Here is a 21,767-nt window from a genome sequence, read left to right as displayed (position 1 = left end):
GTAAAGAATTTGTGAAAAGAAATCATACCTTAATACGTTTTAGATTAATGAACTTTTTGGTATTGCTTGACGACTATAATCATCATTAGTTCACAGGGAGTGTCTACTTCAGGACGACTATAATCGTCGTTTGTATCGAAAGAGTTAGACAACGTTTTTCTTCTTCTCTCACTGTGCCGAATCTTTACGAAAGACCGAGAACTTAGGTGTTGTAATAAAGCACTTTGTCTTGCTCGTATTTACACTTTATTACACGATTATGATTTGTTTATGCGTGATTTGTGTGTGTGCTGTATCGTCTCCGCCTCTGCCGTTTTTCGTCTTGTCTTCCGTCTTCCGTTTTCTGTCTTCTCGTTTTCTCCTAACTACCGTCTTACGTCTTCGAATTCTAGTTCACGTCTGATGTGTCTTGTCTGAACTCCAAAACCGTCTGATGTTTTTTGTGTGAATTCTCGCTAACGTCATCCGATGTGTTCTGTTTGATTTCTCCAAACCGTCTTATGTCTTCCACTTCTCACGATCGTCTGATGTCTTTTTTCATAATTTGTTGATCCTCAAGAAGGACGACGAGGCGCGTCTTCCAAGTATTATTGCCGTCGCAACACTATGTTTGCAATAATTTGCAATTACCATTAAATAAAAAATACGTATTACATGAATTTTTAATATAATATTTAGCTTAATAATATGATCATACTTTATTCGATGTTTATTGCTGTTCCGTATATAGGAACAACTTTCAGGAGTTTTATTACGCTCGGGTACAGAATGATGTATTCTGATTGATTCAAGATTCTGTACAAACAAAGGTATGTTTGTGCAATGTCAACTATCCTCTTAAGCATCATTCTATCCGCATAAAAAATAAAATGCCCAAATAATAGAATAACTTTTAGAAAAATCAATTTTTTTCCTTTTCCATAAATAAAGTATGCAAATGACATTATTCACTGAATAATATTTCAGGTATTTTCTCAATTATTTTTGATCACGCATAACATATTTGTTTATTTTTCATCCTCTTCACATTCCTCCTCGTCTATCTTGAAAAAAATGTATTTTACAATTCCTATGTTTGTAGATGCGAATTATATGGATTCATCATGGGGTCATCGTGAAATCGTCGTAGAATATTAGTTTTAACTAATTACACTATTCAACAAACTTTAATTTCTTCCTTAATCTATAATATCCATTAGACGATTCTTATAAAGCTTACCTTCCTGAATACGAATTCACGAAATTGCTTTATCACCCTCAGTTTGCAAGAAATCTGAGTTTTTCTAAAAATGCACGAGTTTTTGTTAAAATGAAGGATACACGAAAAGTAAAAAAGTTAACAGGTTCATTCTTATCTTAAAAATTAAGTCGAAATTTCCCGAGTTTATCGATATTCATAATTGTAATTACTTGCGCTTTTGAATAATTGCAATTTATCATCGAAGTCGCCAAGCGTACTTTTTTGTATATTTTTGTACATTTTTACAAAAAGTTCTTTATCTGACACAAATTTGCTCCACAGTAGCGTATTCTACAGGTTTTCTTTTGTAGAAAAAGCCATTCAGAAACAATACTAGGGTTAAGAAGATGATAAAATATACATATATCGACAACCAATAAGCGAGAATTTGCTGCCACGCAGCCATTGTTCGCACATCTAGCTTCATCGGGGCCGTGGTAACGTGCAATTGACACCAAAATCATCGTCCACTGAACCTCATTTCTTACATAAATTAAGTCCATATGTTTTTATGTACTTTTTCACACCAATCGTAAAATTATAAGAAATTTCTCTAAATCACTTGTAATTTGAAACAGTTTCGTTATCCGATACATAAATACGAATGACTTCTTAATATAAAGTAAACTCCCACCCAAATTTTAAGATGAGAATAAATCTTTTTACTTATTTTTTACTTTTCGTGTTATACTTGATTTTAGCTAAAAATACAAAATATTTTGACATACATAAGTATACGTATCATGGAAATTTATCTTATGAAAATGCAAACGCAGTTTTAGTTTCTAGAACATGTACACATTATCAAATCTATTATCAATAACAAAATTAAAATTGTTAATAACAAATTGCTCAAAGCATAAATCTATACTCAAAACGAAGAAATGAACAAATTCTTGATTATTATAGAAGGAAAATAATTATTAACGAAATCGGCAACGACCGTGACTTTCCATCGATCTTCGGCCCATCGTCGGCTATACAGAGACTCGAGGTTTCTCTGACCACTGACCCTTGACAGTTTCTGATCACCTCCATCGCACCACTAACCAGACCCAGTAGGAAAGATCCATCTTTTTCGAAGAAAAACCTGAAAAAGAGTAATCGCAGAGTCTCTGTATAGCCGACGATGGGCCGAAGATCGATGGAAATATATATATATGTGTGAGAAATAAAAGAGAAAATAGGGAAAGGCATGTACCGCGCAATAACACGGTTTGATTAATGCAAACGATAATTTATATTTAAAAGTTTTAAGGCTAATCTAATTCTGTCTCGCTAACACAACGTTAATACTCGACTAAACACACTCTGCCTACTCTATGCACTCTACATATTGATTCTTACACTGATTGACACTGACTCGCCCGCGGTTTTGCACCTTTATTTAAACCTAGCAATTTCCCTTCTTTCATACGCAGGTTTTCTTTCTCGATCACTCATTTGTCACGTGATATCGTCCTCGGTGAGCCAGGTACTTCAAACGCAGACGCATTCCTAAACTTTCGCTCGTTGCTCGCACTCGATACAGTCATAAATACTCCATACAAGTCCATGTCCTTGCTCCACCGCACGCACATCAAATATCAATCTGAAGGCTCGAACCGAACCCGAAGCAACTGTTTATTTTCCCTCATTTTCGAGGAACGCCCAATCGTTCTCATGCACTCAATCTCGAACCCTAAAAATATTTATTATTGTTCATATAAATAAATATTAATATTTAATATTTACGCCCTCCTTTGGAATGCGTAGAGTACTGTAGACTTTTTACTGTGCTTTAACTGTGTTTGCATTTGCGTATGCACTGTTTCTTGTCTGAATTCTTTCTACTGAAGTTTTTGATGGTTTCTAGTTCCTCGCCTTGGCATGTTCAGGATGCGCGCTGATTGATTATTTTGAGAAATGTTAACCCATTGCACTCGGTGATTTTTTCGTTACAGGAAAATAGTAATTCGAAGACTTTCTACCATAAAGTCAACGATATTTTTAAAACGGTAAATAAGAAATCGTATGCAAATTAAGACGTAGAATTATTTTACTTCGACACTCCACGCATCGTTCGATAATTGTAAATTTGATATATTAATTAACATCCATCTTTAGAATCTGATTAAATGGCGACTGAGAGGCGCCTCTCGAGTGCAAAGAGTTAATTATCTAATCAACGGCATTCCAAGTGTCACGTCTACCCTTCATGCGCCCTTGGCGCGACTTCTTTTGGTAAGGGTTGGACGATATCTGAGTAGAAGTAAGCTCCAGGATTTTGCCTAAAGATTAAGCCTTTCCTGCGGGTCCGAGACGTCGGTAGTTGGTGCCATTAGAGAAGCTTCGGAATGACCTTTCGGAATTACCAAGTTTTATAACGTCTTTGGCTATTAAGCGTGGACGAAATTATGATTCGAAAGAACATCTTGTTCATTGTCTCTCAATATTCCAAGATTCCAACTCGAAAATAGTTTTTCTTTGCGATCGTGTTACAAACCGCCGAAATACCGACCTCGTGGCTCATTTAGGTATGCCAAGACGGAATAATCTGTAGGCACCGTGTAACATATTGTAGAGACACTTGGGTAGGTGGTAAATAATAGTCTCTATTTATTAAATAACAAATAATAATGGATTAAATTAACAATGTGTGGTGACAATTAGGCTACGAATTTTTAACAATTACTACTATTACTACTACAACTTAAGATTACAACACAATTACAACTGTTACAACTAAAATACAACTAGACGACTAACAACTTCTTTCTTCACAACTCTCTTTTAATAATTCTACTACGAACTGCCCCGATATACATACTTCCAACATACTGCTCGCTTCACGCCCATGCATGCCTATTTAAAACCATACACTCTATCCTCTTTCATACCTATTCTCTCCTTCCCAATCGCGCTTTTCCCACGCACTCCTTGCAGCCTTGCCCTCAGCGGGTCACGTAGCCCAAACACTCAAACGCATTCTTAAGTCACTCTTCACTTGCAACTGATACATTCATAAACATCCCGTCCACACGATCCTAGCGCACGGTCATTCATCCTTTCGCACGTACTCCAGATAATACGCTCGACCCACTCATCCTGCGATACCACAATATAATATATATTACACATATTTTTTTATATATATGTGGGATTGGAATAAGTACGGCCTTGGAAGAATGTCAAGTGTGTCTGGGCTTGGAATGGAAGTGACCGTGTGCGCGAGGATCGATTGCAATAAATGTTTATGATAGAGTGAAAGATTGGAGATGCGTGCAGAGTGATTGAGGTTCCGGGCCCGCCGAGGTTGCGTGGGAAGGGGGTATGATTGCAAAGGAAAGCCTGGGTATGAAAAAGGACAGAGCGAATGCTTAAATAAGGGTGCAAGGGCGCGAGCAGCACCAGTCCTTCACGGTCCTCAAGATAGTGTCTAAGAAGTAAAAGTCGAGCGTACCCGTAGCGGGTCTCTAGTTTCGTAGCCGATAATATAAGTATAAGTTTATTGTATTTGAAGAGGTAGTAAAGCAACATTACTTTAGCCCATCCACCCACCCGGATCCTACATATATGTATGTGTATATGTTTCTTTCTTTTTCTAGTATTGGTCAATTTTCAAATATATCGTTAGACCAATCCTTTGCTTTCGTAGTCTCTAGTTTTTGTTTTACCGTCTTTGTTCTTTTTTCCATTTATTTCATATTCCTTTTATTATTTATTTCGTATTAATTTCTAATTTCTTTCTTTTCTCATACATTTCATTTTAACTTAAATACTTCACCTGTGGATATTGGTGGACATCGTGCATGCGCCTTAGTTCTAACTTATTATAAGAAAGATCATATGACAAGTTCATTGTGAGCGCTTTCTGTCCAAAGGTCAGACGCTTTATGCCTGGTTAGTATTTCTTTAGGAGAATTCGTAGGTATAATAATCGGGAAAAGAGACCGTTCAAGTTTCATGGTAAGATTATGAACATTGTTAAATTAACGGTATTCGCTTCTGTATAAGTGTAGATTTAATGGATTTGAAGGTTTGCATTATATTAAGAATGACGAATTTATCCGTGTGGTAAAGTCATCGTTGGTTTCGTTGTCCGATGTTGCCAAATGTAATTAACTGACGAAATTTCTGAGGATGTTAATGGTGGTTCGATCAACTTGTATTTAAGTTCTTTGGTTACTCTATGAATTCTATTTTTAATGCTTCTTTCCTTCAGGTATGGGTAGATTTCTGTTAACATATTTATTAGGGTTGGTACATTTTGTGTTGTCTATTGCTATGCTATAAGAGTTTTCCACCTTTACCCATACCAAATGTATTTTCCATGAAGCTGATTAATTAATTGATTATAGTTGAAGAAATGAATTTTTATACTTTTTCAAGTGAAAAATTGTCTTTGTTTTCTACCATAAAAACAAATGTTATTGTACGATTTCTCCTCATAAAGGAGATTATATCTCTTCAAATAGTAACGTAGTATAGATTCAATTCTGCTCTTCACTGTATATTTACCTACTCCACATATTTTCTTTTAGTTCATAACTTTTGATAAATAACGTTAATACGATGACACTTTTCGAGATTAATGCATAAAAGGGTGTGAGTTAATATATTCTAACTGAAGGTTATGATTACATGTATAACTGAAATAATAGTAATATGTATTAAGGTACATGCATATCAATATCAACACAAAGCATTACAGACGTTTGTTATTCAAGATTTGTGGTTCGTTCACTTTTTGCTTTTGCTATACACGTATGAGATTGTTATAAATATGTTGACCAAAATTTCACATGTAATGACTAACGTTAACCTCTAAATGTAAATATAACATAAGAAAATTGAAAAAATATTTTCATTTCGTACCAATTACAGTATGAGACAATCTCGAAATATTTTCAAATCACATTTTTTCTCCAAATTTATAAACAATCGCTACATTTCTGTCTGGTGATAAAAACTTATTTTTTTTTGAGAAAAGGGAAATAATAAGAAAGTTCCAAATATGATTTCGTTGGTGTGCAGGAAAACACATTATATGACTATGCATATTATCAAAATCCGAATTGACGAATAAATCCATGCAGTTATGGGTGAACATACACGATAAAAGTTGGTAAAACAGGTATTGAACAAAAATAAAACGATTAAAATTCACATTGTCAATTTCTTATTTAGTATTAATAAATTGATAAATTAGTAATTGACAAGATGTAATGATCCAAAGAATAATAAGAATAGAAATGAAAAATGATAATAGGACAAAAAGGATAAAAACTTTTAGTAGTAATATTTAGAAAATTAGTAGACATGTTTGTGAAATTACCAAAAATGTTGGAACATACTGTATATAAACTATTTCCATTAATAACAGTTATATCGAAGGAGGAATTACGATTACACAAATGCATTAGCAAAAAAAAATAAAATGCAGGTACATAAGATTAGTAGGAAACTATAATATGAGCTATATAATGTCTTTTCTTTCTTCTCTTTTTTTATGAAATTGCATTACAAATGAATTACTGGAATTTAGAATTAGCGTAACTTCCAATTTCTAAGAAATATTATTTACAAGAAGTAAATAATAAATATACTTAAATATATCTAAGAATAATTTAATGTGAATTTAAAATTTATGTTTTATTAATAACAATGTTACGCGAATACATATTGTTATCGAATGAATTATTACAATTATACGTTACGCACTTAATAAACTAATATAGTTGGAGATTATCCAAAGTAAACTATGCATTAAGCTATAACATATTTACAGTACAATTTACGACTAAGCTTTACGATTAAAGTCGCATTTGTGTCTTAACGTGCGTTTTATATAAATGTATCACTGTCCCATTATATTCTCTTATGTAAGCGTCATTGACTGTTTTCATATATGTGCTCATTACATGTTCTTGTACTCGAGTGTTCTTTCTTCCAAGTGTCGCGGTCAGTAATGTCTTAATATTAATGATGTTGCGTAATGATTAGTCCGAGGCTATTTAGCAGAGATTATTTAGACGCGTTGTTTAACGTCGTTAGCCTTGTTTCATTTTCTGGTAGTAAATTTTTTGGTATTTTAGTGGATCTGTGAGATGTGTATAAAGTGTGTAACAGTTTGACATCTAAGAATTTGTTAGCTTTAACAGAAATATTTGTCATTTTCAGTGATGTTTAATTTATTATTTCACTTTGACGTATCACACTAGAATTATTAAATCGGTCAAAATGAATAATTACAAATGTTTCATTTTTGCAGTTAATAGAAACTTGCGATTATGTGCTTCTAGAAAAATTAATATTACATTTCATCAAAATAAAAACATGATTATATATACATATGTAGGATATACATTTTTAGGGTTCGAGAGTGAGTGTATGAGAACGCTTGGACCTTCCTCGAAAGTCAAGGATAATAAACAGCGACCTCGGGTTCGGCTCGAGCGTTTAGAGTGATATTTGGAGTGTGTGCGGAAGGACAAATGACCCGGCGCAAGGATCAATATGGACGGGATATTTATGACTGTATCGAGTGCGAAAAACGAAAGTTTAGGAATGCGTCTGAGTGTTTGAGGTACCCGGTCCACCGAGGACGAGGACACGTGGGAAATGAGTGATCGAGAAAGAAAGCCTGTGTATGAAAGAAGAGGGACTGTAGGCTTAAAACAAGGGTGCAAGGACACGGGTGAGTCAGTGCAGAGTGTAAAGTGTACAGTGTGTGAAGAGTTAGAGTTTATGGTCAGAGCGTTAAAATCAATGTCAGAGTCAGAGCGCATAGAGTAGGCCGAGTGTTTGGTATTAGCGTTAGAGTTGTAGTATTAGACTAGCCTTAAACTGTACCAAGCAATAGTTTATATTTTAAATATACATTATCGTTATTTCAAGCGTTCTCGACAGCTGACGGCGCGTCACCTACTGTCCAAGTCGAAACGCTATCGCGCCACTTGGCCATTCATCGTCATAATATAAACGAAGCGCTATCGCGCCGCTTGGGTCTTCTCGTACCCACTTATTGTTAGAGGCAGCGCAGTCGCGCTGCTTGGGATTCCTCGTCGGTGTTTCTTCAAAACCCTCTGGGACTCAAACGGTTAGATTCAAAACCATATTGTTTCTCCCTTGTGTACGCTTTCCTTACTTCCTCCTTATCCCTTACCTTACACATATTTATCTTTGTTATACCACTTTAATTGATAATATCTATGTTCAGTACCTCTGTTTACCCAATATATTGTTTACATATAAATAAAAGTTTATCTCGATTGATAATCGTCGTGTAATTATTACCAAAGAAGGTTGCCATTTACAACATTGAACGCATTTCCTCTTCTACTTCCTAAATTTTGCAGTACGGTAAAATTATAACTCACAATCAGTTACAATTTCCAGACGTATGCTAGATAAAATGGGAAAAATTGGATAAAATGGACTTCGAAAATATAGCATAATCGTAACAAATAGTAGATTTTTGATATATTTTGCATTTCTTTTCCACGTTCATAAGTATTGCATATAAATTTAAAAATTATTTACATATAAAAATGTTAAAAATATCGAAAACGGGGACAAAAATAAAAAAACAATAAGAAATAAATAATTTTGTGAATTTCTTTTCTTGAAGATATAATTTTTTAATAAAAATCAGTATTTAATAAAAGTTTTTTATAAATTTTGGTAATAATCGCAAAGAATAACATCACTATCACATAAGGAACACAAAATAAGTGATTGTAACACAACAGAAAATATAATTGTAATATAGACTAGCGCAGTCCATATTAGCATCACCTGCCTCTTTTTACTTAAGAATTTCACTATAGTAGTAATATTTCTGAGTGACTAAATACAGTATTTTGAATACTCTGTCTTATAACTAACTACATCTCTATGGATAATATATTACATTTGTTAATTAATATGAGAAAAAATATAAATAGGGCTTACCTTGAAAATGTTCCTAGACGAGCAAAAACAAAAACTTCCACTTTTTAGTTATTCGTATTTAATATTCGTGTCAATTATCGACACGTCGTAGTACCTACTTAATTAAAAGAAAGAAGTCCATATTACAACCCTGGTTTATATTCCCACCTTTTTGCTTAATATTTCAAAGTCAACCAAATTCTTATGATTCAGATCTCTTGTTTTGAATTCTCAAATTGATTTCAATATTATTGTCAGACTATAGTTACAAAGTACGAAAATTAACAGCTCTCTCACCTATGATTTCAACTACTATCTCTCGCCTTAATGAAATAGTAGTTCGTTACAATAGCTATAATAGGATAAATCATATTTGCACAATTTACTTTGAAAAAAATAAAACGAATTATTGATAGATAAATGCAGAACGTCTATGTAATATTATTTAGGGCGTCTTAACAATATTCTATTTATATTTTATATTGTAGATTTTAGTAAATTTAATATGTGTACAAATAAATAATCAACTCCAGTAAAGAATTGAATAATTTTTGAAAGCATAAAAGTATTTCAAGATATAACTTCGATCCACGTGCCGCTGACAATTGATTGTCAATACACTGGATCAGAGGTTTTCAATTGTTTTTTTTACCTTACATACCGCCGATGGACATGTGATTAAGTCACATATCCATTGGTACCCATGTAGGTAATATCCATACAAAGTAATATTACTTTATTGTATATAAATAAAAAATTTTATGTGATTTGGTTCAGGTTATATTCCATTTGAGAATATATAACGCACTAATCGATGCCAGAATATTCGATAACGTAATATTCGATACTAGTATTCGAATAATATTCGAATACCAATAGTACGCGTATCTCAGGTTGAGAGCAAGATTTTGCACTCCATATTCATCTTTATACAAAACACATTCATCTTTTTGCAAATCAAGCTCTTTTACATATTTGTTTCCTTAAAATATACTAATAAAAATCAAATCCAATATAAATTGATTAGTCCGAAATTAAAAATTTTATTACATGTATATGAACGCAATTTAATTATAATATTATAATAATATTTAATCATAATGGTTTGCTTCTCGCTGATCATGATAATTTCATATCACATATTCGTACAATAATTATGACAATCTGGGCAAATAATGGTTGTAATAAAATGATTAATAACATTGAACAAAAGTTCATGATTCAAAGGATCAGCCAAAATATTTTTTGTATGAAATTTAATTTTTGGAAAAACGTCTTCGATAGTGTTCATTATTGGAGAACATGGTGGTATAAATAATAAAGCGTGTTCAACAAAGTCACGCACTTACCGACTACGAGGTGAATTCTATTTTGTGAAAGGGATAAATTTGATTTATGAAAAAATGAATTTGATTTGCGAAAAAGTGAGTATATCCTGTAGAAGGATACATTTAGGATGTAAAAACTATACAGGGTAAGTCACATAACTTGTACACAATTATTCCTTTAAACGTTGACACGAACAGTGCACATTTCATTCAAAAAAATTCATTGTCTTAATATTTCATAAACAAATGAATATATTCTCTTCGATACCGTGCAATTTCGATTTATAACACTTTTTGCGGAACACATATTTTAGAGATTGTACGTTATGAATAAGTTATACGACTTACTCTGTGTAACACGTCTTCACAGTCGCCAAACGATTTCTTGTCGAAAAATAATTAAAAAATGCAAGATTAAAATTTTGCATTTTCGCTCCTTTTACGGAAAAAACGACTTCAAAATATAACGGTTTGTATTATTATTACAGATAACCTGCACGATCAAAGATAAATTTACTACAACCCTTTACCGTATTATATTTAAGCATAAATTTAACAATGTTTAACTTAAAAATGTTTAAATTTTGTACACAAATATTCACATCATGCAATTAATTATTAATATTAATTATTTAATATAGAATTTTTAAAAACGCGAAGTAAAGTTGCACTAATTTATATATATTCTTTTTCTTTGAACGATATCATATGTATTTCTTTCTTAATTAGAAATTAATAATATAATATGATTTAATTTAATTAATTACTTATTTGACATATGTGCGAAATTAATGTTATAAGCAATCTAGCATTTCATAATGTAAATAAGAATTGCATAAGTAACGTGTAAGAAAATTTGTGTAAGGAAGCCATAATTCTAAATGACAAATAAGAAAATCTAATGCGTACCAGTTATATTTTCTAAACCGATGGGATGCATACATGTGACACCACAATCATGCCTGCAACATTTTGCTAAATCTGGACAACGAGAGTCGTCGATGCAAGCTATTAAGCAAACAGCTTCGAAGGGTGACATGGATGCTTTATCAGGACAGTAACCAGGTTTTGTGTAATTGGATGCCAAGCAATTTTCCATACACTAAAACAAAATAATATATCGAACAATTATATACATATGCATATGTATACTGTATATAATACATATATATACACATATAATATTACACATACCATGTAAATTTTAAAATGGTGTAAACGTCAAACAAGAAATATATACAAAAGGGGACAATACAAATAAAAAGTATTTATTACTTTCTACAAATGTCTCCCACCATTTTGGCACTTAATTTCTCCGAAAAGAGAAAGAGAGATACATGATCTACCGATCTTTAAAAATATTTTTTAATTTCTCCATTTAAATGAATTTGCAAAAGCAGAAATGGATAGAGATCCGATGTAGATAAATACATTTACCGATAGAGAGAAGTCAAGACACGGGTAATCCTTTGCGAATTTTTTTATATTCTTTGCTTCGTTTCTCTTGACCTTTAATACTCTTGTCAGTATAATATAGATATAATAAATAAAGCATGTATTGCAAGTGAGGGTAAAAAATATTATTTATGAGAAAATATACATATATAAGAAAATTGTTACACGAATGTATAAAATAATTTATACAGAGTACTTTTTCATAATTGAAGCTGTTTGTAGCTACCTTAATGTTCTATTAGAGTATTGAAATCGTCAATGAAAGTAGGATAATATTCGACGTATTCAATGCAAAACGTCGTTTCCTCCTTTCTCTTTATTTTCTATATATTTTTCTTTTTTTTTTTCTTTTTTTTCAATTCATGAAAACTAGATTGTATGATCTAGGTTTGCGATGTTGATGTGATTCAATTTTTAGAAAGCAATTGTACGTCTATTAGATGTAACAGTCTATATTTTTCCAAGAAATATTTTTCTATTAACAATTTTTATAATTTCCTTAACAAAAAGATCAAAAGATCCACGATAAAAAATTTGAATGATCGAAATGAAAGATTAAGAAATTGAAAGATTGAATATCGCGTATTTCGACACATTATACTTTCATAAAAATCAGCTACTTATGAACCTGAAATCGATGTAAAAATGAGAAATTTATTATTCCTGGTGATTAAAACTTTTTAAACTTTAAATACATTTTTCTCGAAACAAAATTCTCAAAGATAGTTATTATTCGAAAACTGGTCAATCGATTTATTTCAGCTAGATGTTACAACATTGCGCAGATTGTAACGTAAATAATTTTTTATTTTATTCGTTATTCTTATCGTTTTGTAACACTTTTCTTTATACCAGATGATGTACTACAGGTTACCGAAATGATTAAAATACCAATTATTGCAATAAAGATGATAAAAAAAAAAGTTAATCTGTACATTGTGTCAATAAGTAATTCTACATAAAAATAATTTGATGTAAGCAGAGTTTTTTAAAAATGATATATGACATACTGATTACAAGTTACAGGTATGTTTGTGCCTTTTACCAATGGTTTTCAACGAACTGGGTTTTCAGTCACCTTTATTATGCTTATTTCGAAAAGAGTCTCAGCTGCCAATCTCCTTCTTGTTTACATATGTTATGTAACATGGAAAATTTTATTTTTTACTAGCGGATCCTTGGACATTAGGTCAAATAAGAAGCTTAATCATAATTACCAATTTCTATGTAACTTTTAACGTTCAATAATAATTTAAAAAATCTCAAGTATGGAAAATTTTAGCCTTCTCTCTTAACAATTCACGAGATATTGTACATTGAAGTCTTAAAAACTGAATAGAATTGTTTTTTCATGGACATTTGAAGATAAAATGCAAACATAGAAGCTTGCTTATTACTAATAAATGCAGTACAGATCAATTTTAATACTTTGTAAGAAGTATTTCATTTAATTCTGTTTTAATCTTCGCAATCTTATTTTATCGAACTGGAAGATTTTCAGAAAAATCACAAAACTTTGAATAATTTTCAAACGAGATCACGTGTCGTTCGATTAATAAATCTTTTGCAATTAAAAATTACTCGGATATTGAAAAATATGGTATCATTTATAAATAAATTCAAAAAACAGGCAAGCAGTAGCAAAGTTTTACACTTTTTAAGTTAAGCTAATCAATAAAGATACAAATATCACAAAATCTTATGAATAAAAATTATTATAAGTAATTAACAATTATTTAGCGTAGTTTGCGCTGTAAGCATAACATATAATGATACTAATAACTACTATCATCGTACATATATCGATATTATCGTCTGATATAATGACGTATATCATATATAGGGGAGAAGGTGGAAATATGAACCAAGGCTGTAATATGGACTTCTCTTTTTCAATTAAGCAAATTGATACAAATATCACAATTAGTGCTCATAAACGCTATGAAACAAAAATTAGTGCCATTCGTTTTTGTTTTCTTATAATTCACTTATGCACTGTTATACATATTCATATTCCTTATGCATTGTTATATATATTCATATTCCTTATGCACTGAATGTGACAGTGATATTTTTATTTATGATTATTACCAAAAATTTTTAAAGATGTTTATTATATTAAATTCTATTAAAAAATTATAATTCCTTTAAAAAAAATTTACACAAGTATTCATTTTCTATCGCTTTTTATCTTTTGTCTTTTCTGAACTCTATAATATTTCTTTATTTAAATAACTTTGAAATTTACATGTAATTACTATAAATCTAAAAAAAAATGCAAAATCTGGTAAAAAAACTATTATTTGTTAACTTTCTTAACTTTTCAGCTATGATTCATATTATCATCCTATTTTCTCTAACCAAATATTTGACAAAGTTAAATAATGGTTAAGTTTTCTCGTTACAATATTACTGGTTAAATGGGATGGAATCGTTATCTTAGACCTATGGATTATCATTTTCATATTTTACCGATGCGATTTTCATATTTTTAACATGTTTTTGCCGAACATGAAAAAGTGGTCCATATCTTCATCTTTATACGTATATTATACATGTATACGCATATAAAATGGCCGGGTAGAAAGGGATCAGCTAAATGTCTTTATTAATTATATGAGAATATTTCTGAGTGATCCTTTTTCAAGGAGCATATTTAACCACGGAAAGAACTTTTTTTTTAAGAAAGGTAATTCTTATATGAGATTGTAAGATCATCGAAATTCTATTAACTTAAATTTAACATGTATTTGAAGATATGCCCACTGCGTCAAATAACAGTATATGTTTCGTGAAAAAAATCAAATACATATTTCAAACACGATAAGTTCAGAAACAAATGCACCTTACTTAGTATTTTTATATTCGCAATACGTCATTCTATCAAAGTGGAACATAAAAAATTGGACAATTCGATTGAAAAATTGACCTTTATATCGTATCGTTTGAAATAACGAAGGAATTTAGATAGGCAGAGTTTGTGAGACGCGCTGTACATAATATAAAAGTTTTTTTTAAGTAGCTTCTTCCTTTTTTGGTCCTTTAGATAACATCGCATCAACATCTTGGTCAAGAGCGACGGCATTATAGTTTTTTATATTTTGTTAGATTTAAAGAAAAAGACAGTGTAATTCGTCTATTTTTTTGTAAAACACATAATTTATATGCATGGGCAGTAATTACTTATGTTTATAGCTAATGAAATATTAAAAGGGTTTATGCGAATGCAGTTTGCATAAATTAAGTACCTCATCTTCTACGATTGCTTATTTACTGAATTATGCGGAAAAGCAATTAATGCCAACGTCGGTAAATAAAGAAAAAGATATAAATTCCAGTGAACTTCCCTACTGTTAAAAATCCAGTCATAAGTAATAATAATAAATAAGTAACGTAAGTAAAGATAAGGTATTATAAATTATCGAAATTACAACGAAGATCGAGAATAACATCGATTATGGGTTTAGAAATAGAATCAATCGAGATGAAACTCTATTAACAAGTATTTTCTTTTTCTTTACATTAACCCTAGATATCTGAATATATTAGATTCGTCTAGTTAAACTCGTTTCCAGTTTTCTTCTTGACTCTAATACGTTTCTTGTTAATTTGCACAAGGAAATTTTTCTGCAGATTCATCTACAAGAATGTGAAATTCAGTGGACCATTTTTACACAGTCACTAATTCTTGAATATTCTAATACTCTTCTAAAGGAGACGATGAACGTTTCTTTCAGATTCGTTTTATTCATATTTTCTTCGATAATATGTAAATTTCTCAAGCTAGGTATTGTCACATACATCTCTGCTATGTTAGCACCATGCTTAAATATAGGTTGAACATTTATTATATCATTGAATTATGATCGATTTATGATCATTGAATTTTTCTATGGTTTATTTTTACCATGTTAGTCATCCTCGATGAATTTACTTTCATCTTTGAAAAGGATATTATGCGAGAAACTTAGCATATGCCTGGAAAGGCAAGTATTTACTCGCGTACTTTGCAGCAAATTGCTTTGCTTTATTCTTCGTACGATATGCAATTTTCTAATGATTTCATTTTATTTCGAGCAGATATTTTTTATATGCATTATAAGCTAATTACTGTAAGCGATTAGGACACTTCTTAATGGATCTATTTTAATTTTTTGGCAGTTTAAAATTCTTTTATCATTTATTTCTAAAATATTTTCTACTATTCCGTCTTTCGAGGATATACATGTGTTGTCGTAGCATGACTAGTGATTAATAATTGTAAGTTTGATTTCAGTAGAAATATTTTAATAGAGGACTTAGTAACTTGAGTTTTAACGAATCAAAACTTTGTTTTATCATTCGTAACGCGACTTTGAAGTATTTTCGAAGTGACAACATCTGTTTTTTCTATTTCCCCCTATACACGCTTCCAACATTGTCTTCGACATTCTTTTATGCCATATTCTATAACTTTTTGTCGATTAATTAGCAAATTGGAAACAAGAAAAGATAAAACTACGACAGATATTAAGCTGGTCGTTAGCTTATGTAGACGACAAAGAAATCAATAAGTACATGTAGCGTTTAACTGTAATCTTGATTTCATATAAAATGCATTAAGGTGGTCCTCAGATATAGAGGACAAAATTTTTTTTTCGTGTCTTATTTGTGCTATCCCCCTAAACAATTTATATTTAACGAGTAAATAATGCGTGCAAAATTTCGAAGTGATTGCATAACGGAAACACACGTGCCGCATTTGAGTTAAATTTAAAAGATTTTAATGATTCCACGTCAATTTTAATATAATTGTGTATCATTATCTAAGAGGCAGTAGCAGATATTTTTTTACACAAGTATAATTCCTTGGATATATAATAATTACATTTATTCGTAATTTTCAAGAATCTATACAAAATTTTTCAGTTTAGTAGGAATAGTTCATAATACAGAGTATAAACCATTACGCTTATATGTAATGGTTTAGACACCTTACATGGGGAAGTCACAACATACGGTACATCTTTCATTTAAAAAATTTTATTACTTACTGTTATCTTATAATTATATAAGTAACTATCAATTGGAATTGTAAATATTTATACATTAATAAACAAAATAGTATTAAAACTTAGAAAAACTTAATATATAAATATAACCTACTATAAATTAACTTGTTATACATTTATTATACATTTGTTACTTTACGTTAATTTATTAAGGTAAATTTACTCGCATCAGGGTAACATCCTCGGTATTCTTTTTAATATTTCTAATATATACTGTTTATTTTCTTCACCTTTTGTTAATAAATTATTTTATTTCACTATCAGCTTCGCACCACGCTTTGCGACATCATTGATCTCTTTTCAATTTTCCACTATTTCTAACGCTGCTTTATAGTTTCGTCGCTTTCCCAAGTTGATGGATCATTTTGTAAAAGATTGGTATTTATACTAAATCGATAACGCTGAATTGAAGATCGGTTAATTATGAGCTCGTCTACATTATGATTTAATGCTTCAGTCGTAGCAATCAAAATACGCATTGCATTTCTATCACTTACCTTGCACTTATCAAATGTAGCAACGAGCTTCATATTTATAATTTCTTGTTTCCTTCTTGGCTTTTATGGGTTGAGTGGATCTGGTTCATCTAGAAAATCGGGCTCTAAAATAAAATCTTTTGCTTCATCGTTAGATAAAGTTGGTGGAATTTGCACAAATCCTGTAATATAAAAAAGAAAATTTACTTTACACCTACAAGTACATTAAAACAACTTCAGAATGAGAAATATATACCTTCTATTTTTGCTATTGCACGAAATTGTTGTTCTTTTCGTAGACGCTCTTTTTCTTGCCGGATTGTTTTTCGTTTTTCCATTTCCATTAAATGTTTGTCCGTACCAATTATAGATCCTTGTCTAGAAATTCTTTTTCTCTTCATTCCTTACTTCACTTCGACGTGCTCGAGACCTCTGCAAATTCCTCCAAGTTTTATGCAATGGTAATCATTTTTCAATATTATTACAGGTTTTTCTTGTGGGAATGCGTGCTTTCGCCCAGAAAACTTCGACTTCCTTTATCACTGTCGCGGCACTTGATAGAAGACTTAATTTCACTTTTCGTAAATTGTAAAATAACACGTTATGTGTATACACGAATTTCGTTATGGTCTAAAAATTATATTTTTTCGCTACTCCTTGTTTCCATTTTTCTAAATTTGATGTTTAAAACTCACTTTAAATTAACTTTGCTACACGTTCACTCGGCTTATACCTACAAGATTCCAGCAAATGACGGAAATTCCGTCACCTCGAGTAAAGTATTTCAGTACCTTAGACAGTTGATCCAGGTAACTCGTATCATCAATTCATACGCTTCATTACACGCTGAGCATAACATTACTACTACACTGTTATACGTACATCTAACATAAGAAATTGTACTTTTATTTAAAAAATAGTCATACATAGTTTTAAAATATCGAAACACAATTATGTCCTACATTTATCCTGCAATTACTATAATTTTAAAACTTTAACTTTAAAATGCGGCTCGGGTTCCCGTTATTTAATCACGGTAAAATTTTGCACATATAACTTTCTTACCTAGTATCACGATTTAGAAGGATAACACAACAAGAAATCAGAAATTGAAAGATAAGGATAAAATCTAAGCCAACCACTTTACTGTGCCCCTATCCAATATCTGAGAAATATTCAGCGAAGAATTTGACGAACTTTAGTAACATAGTATACTGAAACAGCCATTATATTTATACCGCATCCCAGTTCAATACATGGATATTGAATAATATATGGTTATGGAGCCGTACACGTTCATTCGTTTGCCATTCATACAAGTGCATAAGAGCTGATGAAGTCTTGGCACGAAAATATCATTTTGATAAATGATATATCGGGAATTAAAGTAAATTCGAATTAAAAACTACGACATCGCATGTCATCCAATCCGGAAGAAAGTTATTTTCTTTATATTTTCTTTCTTGATTCGTGTACTAGTTACAAAAAACATTGAATTGATCAAGTTAGATAATTGACAAGAAAATTCTAATTAGACAAACACATATGATCGTTGTTATTTCATATTTTTGCGCTGGTAATACATTTCGTTCATCTTCTTATTCCAATAGGAACTCTAAATTTCATTCCTTTATTAATCTTTGTTATTAAATATTACAATTTCTTACTTCCAACTTAGGATTTACGATAGAATCGAGAAACGAACCAGTGAAATAGTTGAAAAAATAAAACAACTCGTTGTTTTCAGGATCTTTTTGTATCATTTAGATTCTTCATAGTACGTTATATCACTTGAAGTCGTATTTCAGTATTCAAGGTATTATAATAATAGTACTACTTATTCTCGATAATATAAACTATATCAGTTCGCAATCAATACGACGCCGTTTTCATGTCGAGTTTATGATGCGGACATCGACGTTTAGTATATTTCACATTTCACTTTCTTGAAATGAAATTAATGCGGCTTATTATTTACGGGAAACTTTGCGCTTTTTTTTATACTTTGCTGGTTCGAGTCTTATATACCAACTATAGTATCGTAAATGCAGAGACTAAGGAGCAACATCTGACATTTCACATTCCTTTGCCATTCCTCTGTTCAGAATATGAACTCATTGTCAGACCTATTAGCATTCAGAACATTATGATGAGCATGAAATGCAGAATCAGAAAATTTGGTACCGATATAGGACAAAACGAAGAGGCTTTAGACTCTCAAGATTAAAATCCTTAAGTTAATGCAATTTGTACAGATACGCGTAGTTTCAATTCGATATTTCGCATATCGGGAGTGAAAGGGTATATAGCAAAAAGTGGATTATTCGAATTAATTGAAGGACAAATCCGTTCAAATAATAAATTCATCCGATAATCAATCCGAAAACAGTCTTATTGGACATGAATTTTGTAAAAAATTAATTAAAAATGAAATGACTATCAGATATGAATGTTTTACTACGCGAGCAAATACATGTCTAGTAAGGAGAATGCAAGACAAGAAATAAATAACCCGCTTTTAGATATTGCCATGTTATGGATTCCCTCTAACGTAGGCGTTTACGCGGCATCAATTTCATTTTAATGTTCTACTCGTTGCAATAAGATGTCCAATGCATTTTCAATTTCGTCATGTATCGAAATAATACACGAGCTACCATTACGTTTCATCGTAACGTCGTTTACGTTGTTATTCGTGTCAAGCACCGATGAAATGATGTCATTATCCCTTATAATTTTGTACCTTCGATTATTTTAATTTATGTTCGTTCAAAGTTATCGTCCTGTCATTAATTTCAATTTTACGGATAATCGACGTTTTATTGTATTAATTCAGATTTATAATTCATACTTTAAATTCAGCGCTACTGTTTTAGCTGCTAAATATAATAACTCAATTGTTGTCAAGTACTTATTAATTACATTCACTTATATCAATTAATTACATTTACATATGAAATTATATCGTATGATGCATTAGGAATAGCAGTGGACTATCGATAAAGTGTACCATGGGTTTAGGATAAATAGTCATTTACTGTTAGCACGCACCGCGGTGCAATGGAAACTAACGAGAGGTCAATGTGAAGGTTTTCGTTATATCGAGTTTATGATGCAAGTCTTCGCAACCAATATTTCGTAAACGTTCAATCAAATATTGAACAAGGTTCATTATGTACAGAAAAGCTATTACTTTCTCTTAACCTTCGACATGTTGCTTGTGCTTTTCGTAGCAATTTCCGCATTGTAAACCAGCAGGTTAGTACTAACCGCTAACCGCTTAACCATTCGCACCCCTTACGAGAGAAGAGCCAATCGAGGGTGATAAAGGTAATTGGTAATGTGTTCTTAATAAAATGATATAAAGTCCGTTTACGACATTTACGGTATTTTTACGATGAATAAAGAATGAGAAAAGGCAAATTTACTTAGTCGAGTATCTGATCTCGTTTCACGCTACGTACATACATATGTGTATATATGCAGAGGCTTAAAGTCTACGCTACCTTAGCAGCGACCCCATAAGTAACAATCTTGATCTTGTTTGTTTCGAGAAAACTTCTGCAGCTAAAATTGACGCCAATTTAAAGTTCAACGTGTTCGTGACTATTAATAACAACGACAAAAAGTTCTCAGACCAGTGTAGTGACCACAATATAGCGGGGTAGTTAATTAACTTGTTAGGATGTAACGCGGTTGTAGATCAAATCTGTAATGTTCGGCTCTGATCGATATTGCGGCGTTGAGAACTGTAATTTTGAATTCGACATCCGAAAATTGTCGAGAGTGCAATCATATTATATTACCGTTCGTCACTTGTCTTGGCAACTAAATGTGTTTTCTCTCATGCTTACCCGATTTTACAACCTCGCTATACTTTTTAGTAATATTCTCATAATTGAAGTTGGTAAATATTTAACATAAATATTAAAACATTTATATCAATGAGTTCGTATCAAAAACGACACTTGTCGAGTTTTTTATGTTTTCACGCAATAACGCATTATAGTAATTAGAAGCTGGACTTGTGAAATCGGTATCATAAAGAGCGAGTTATAAGAGAAGAAAAATTGGCCGGTTCTATCGAAACGAATCCAAAATGGTAAAGTACTTCCGTTCTCTCTTGAAAAAATTGATAAAATTGACAAGGGTCGTTTTCTATATAATTTCAAGGCTCTTGTAATACTAAACGTAACTTTTTAAATTCGAATTATTCGGTCACATAACGAGTGGTTTAAATAAATGCCTCGAAAATTGGAATAAATTGAAAGCATCAGTTTTGACAAGAAATTAAAAAATACAA

The 21,767-nt window shown here is 31.3% G+C and overlaps 1 protein-coding gene across 1 annotated transcript in view; it reads right to left on the bottom strand.

The window, feature by feature from the left end:
- Kal1 (anosmin-1 Kallmann syndrome 1) overlaps positions 1 to 21,767 on the bottom strand; it is a 108,222-nt gene that overhangs the window by 42,015 nt on the left and 44,440 nt on the right. The window contains exon 3 of the mRNA XM_017903649.1: positions 11,392 to 11,584. Within this exon, the coding sequence (XP_017759138.1) occupies positions 11,392 to 11,584 (193 nt within the window). The remainder of the gene's footprint in view (positions 1 to 11,391; positions 11,585 to 21,767) is intronic.

Source organism: Eufriesea mexicana, unplaced genomic scaffold, assembly GCF_001483705.2.
Source record: "Eufriesea mexicana isolate 0111107269 unplaced genomic scaffold, ASM148370v2 scaffold2501, whole genome shotgun sequence".
Lineage (NCBI taxonomy): Eukaryota > Metazoa > Arthropoda > Insecta > Hymenoptera > Apidae > Eufriesea > Eufriesea mexicana.
Note: the sequence above shows the minus strand (reverse complement) of the source record. Positions and strands in the feature narration are given on the sequence as shown.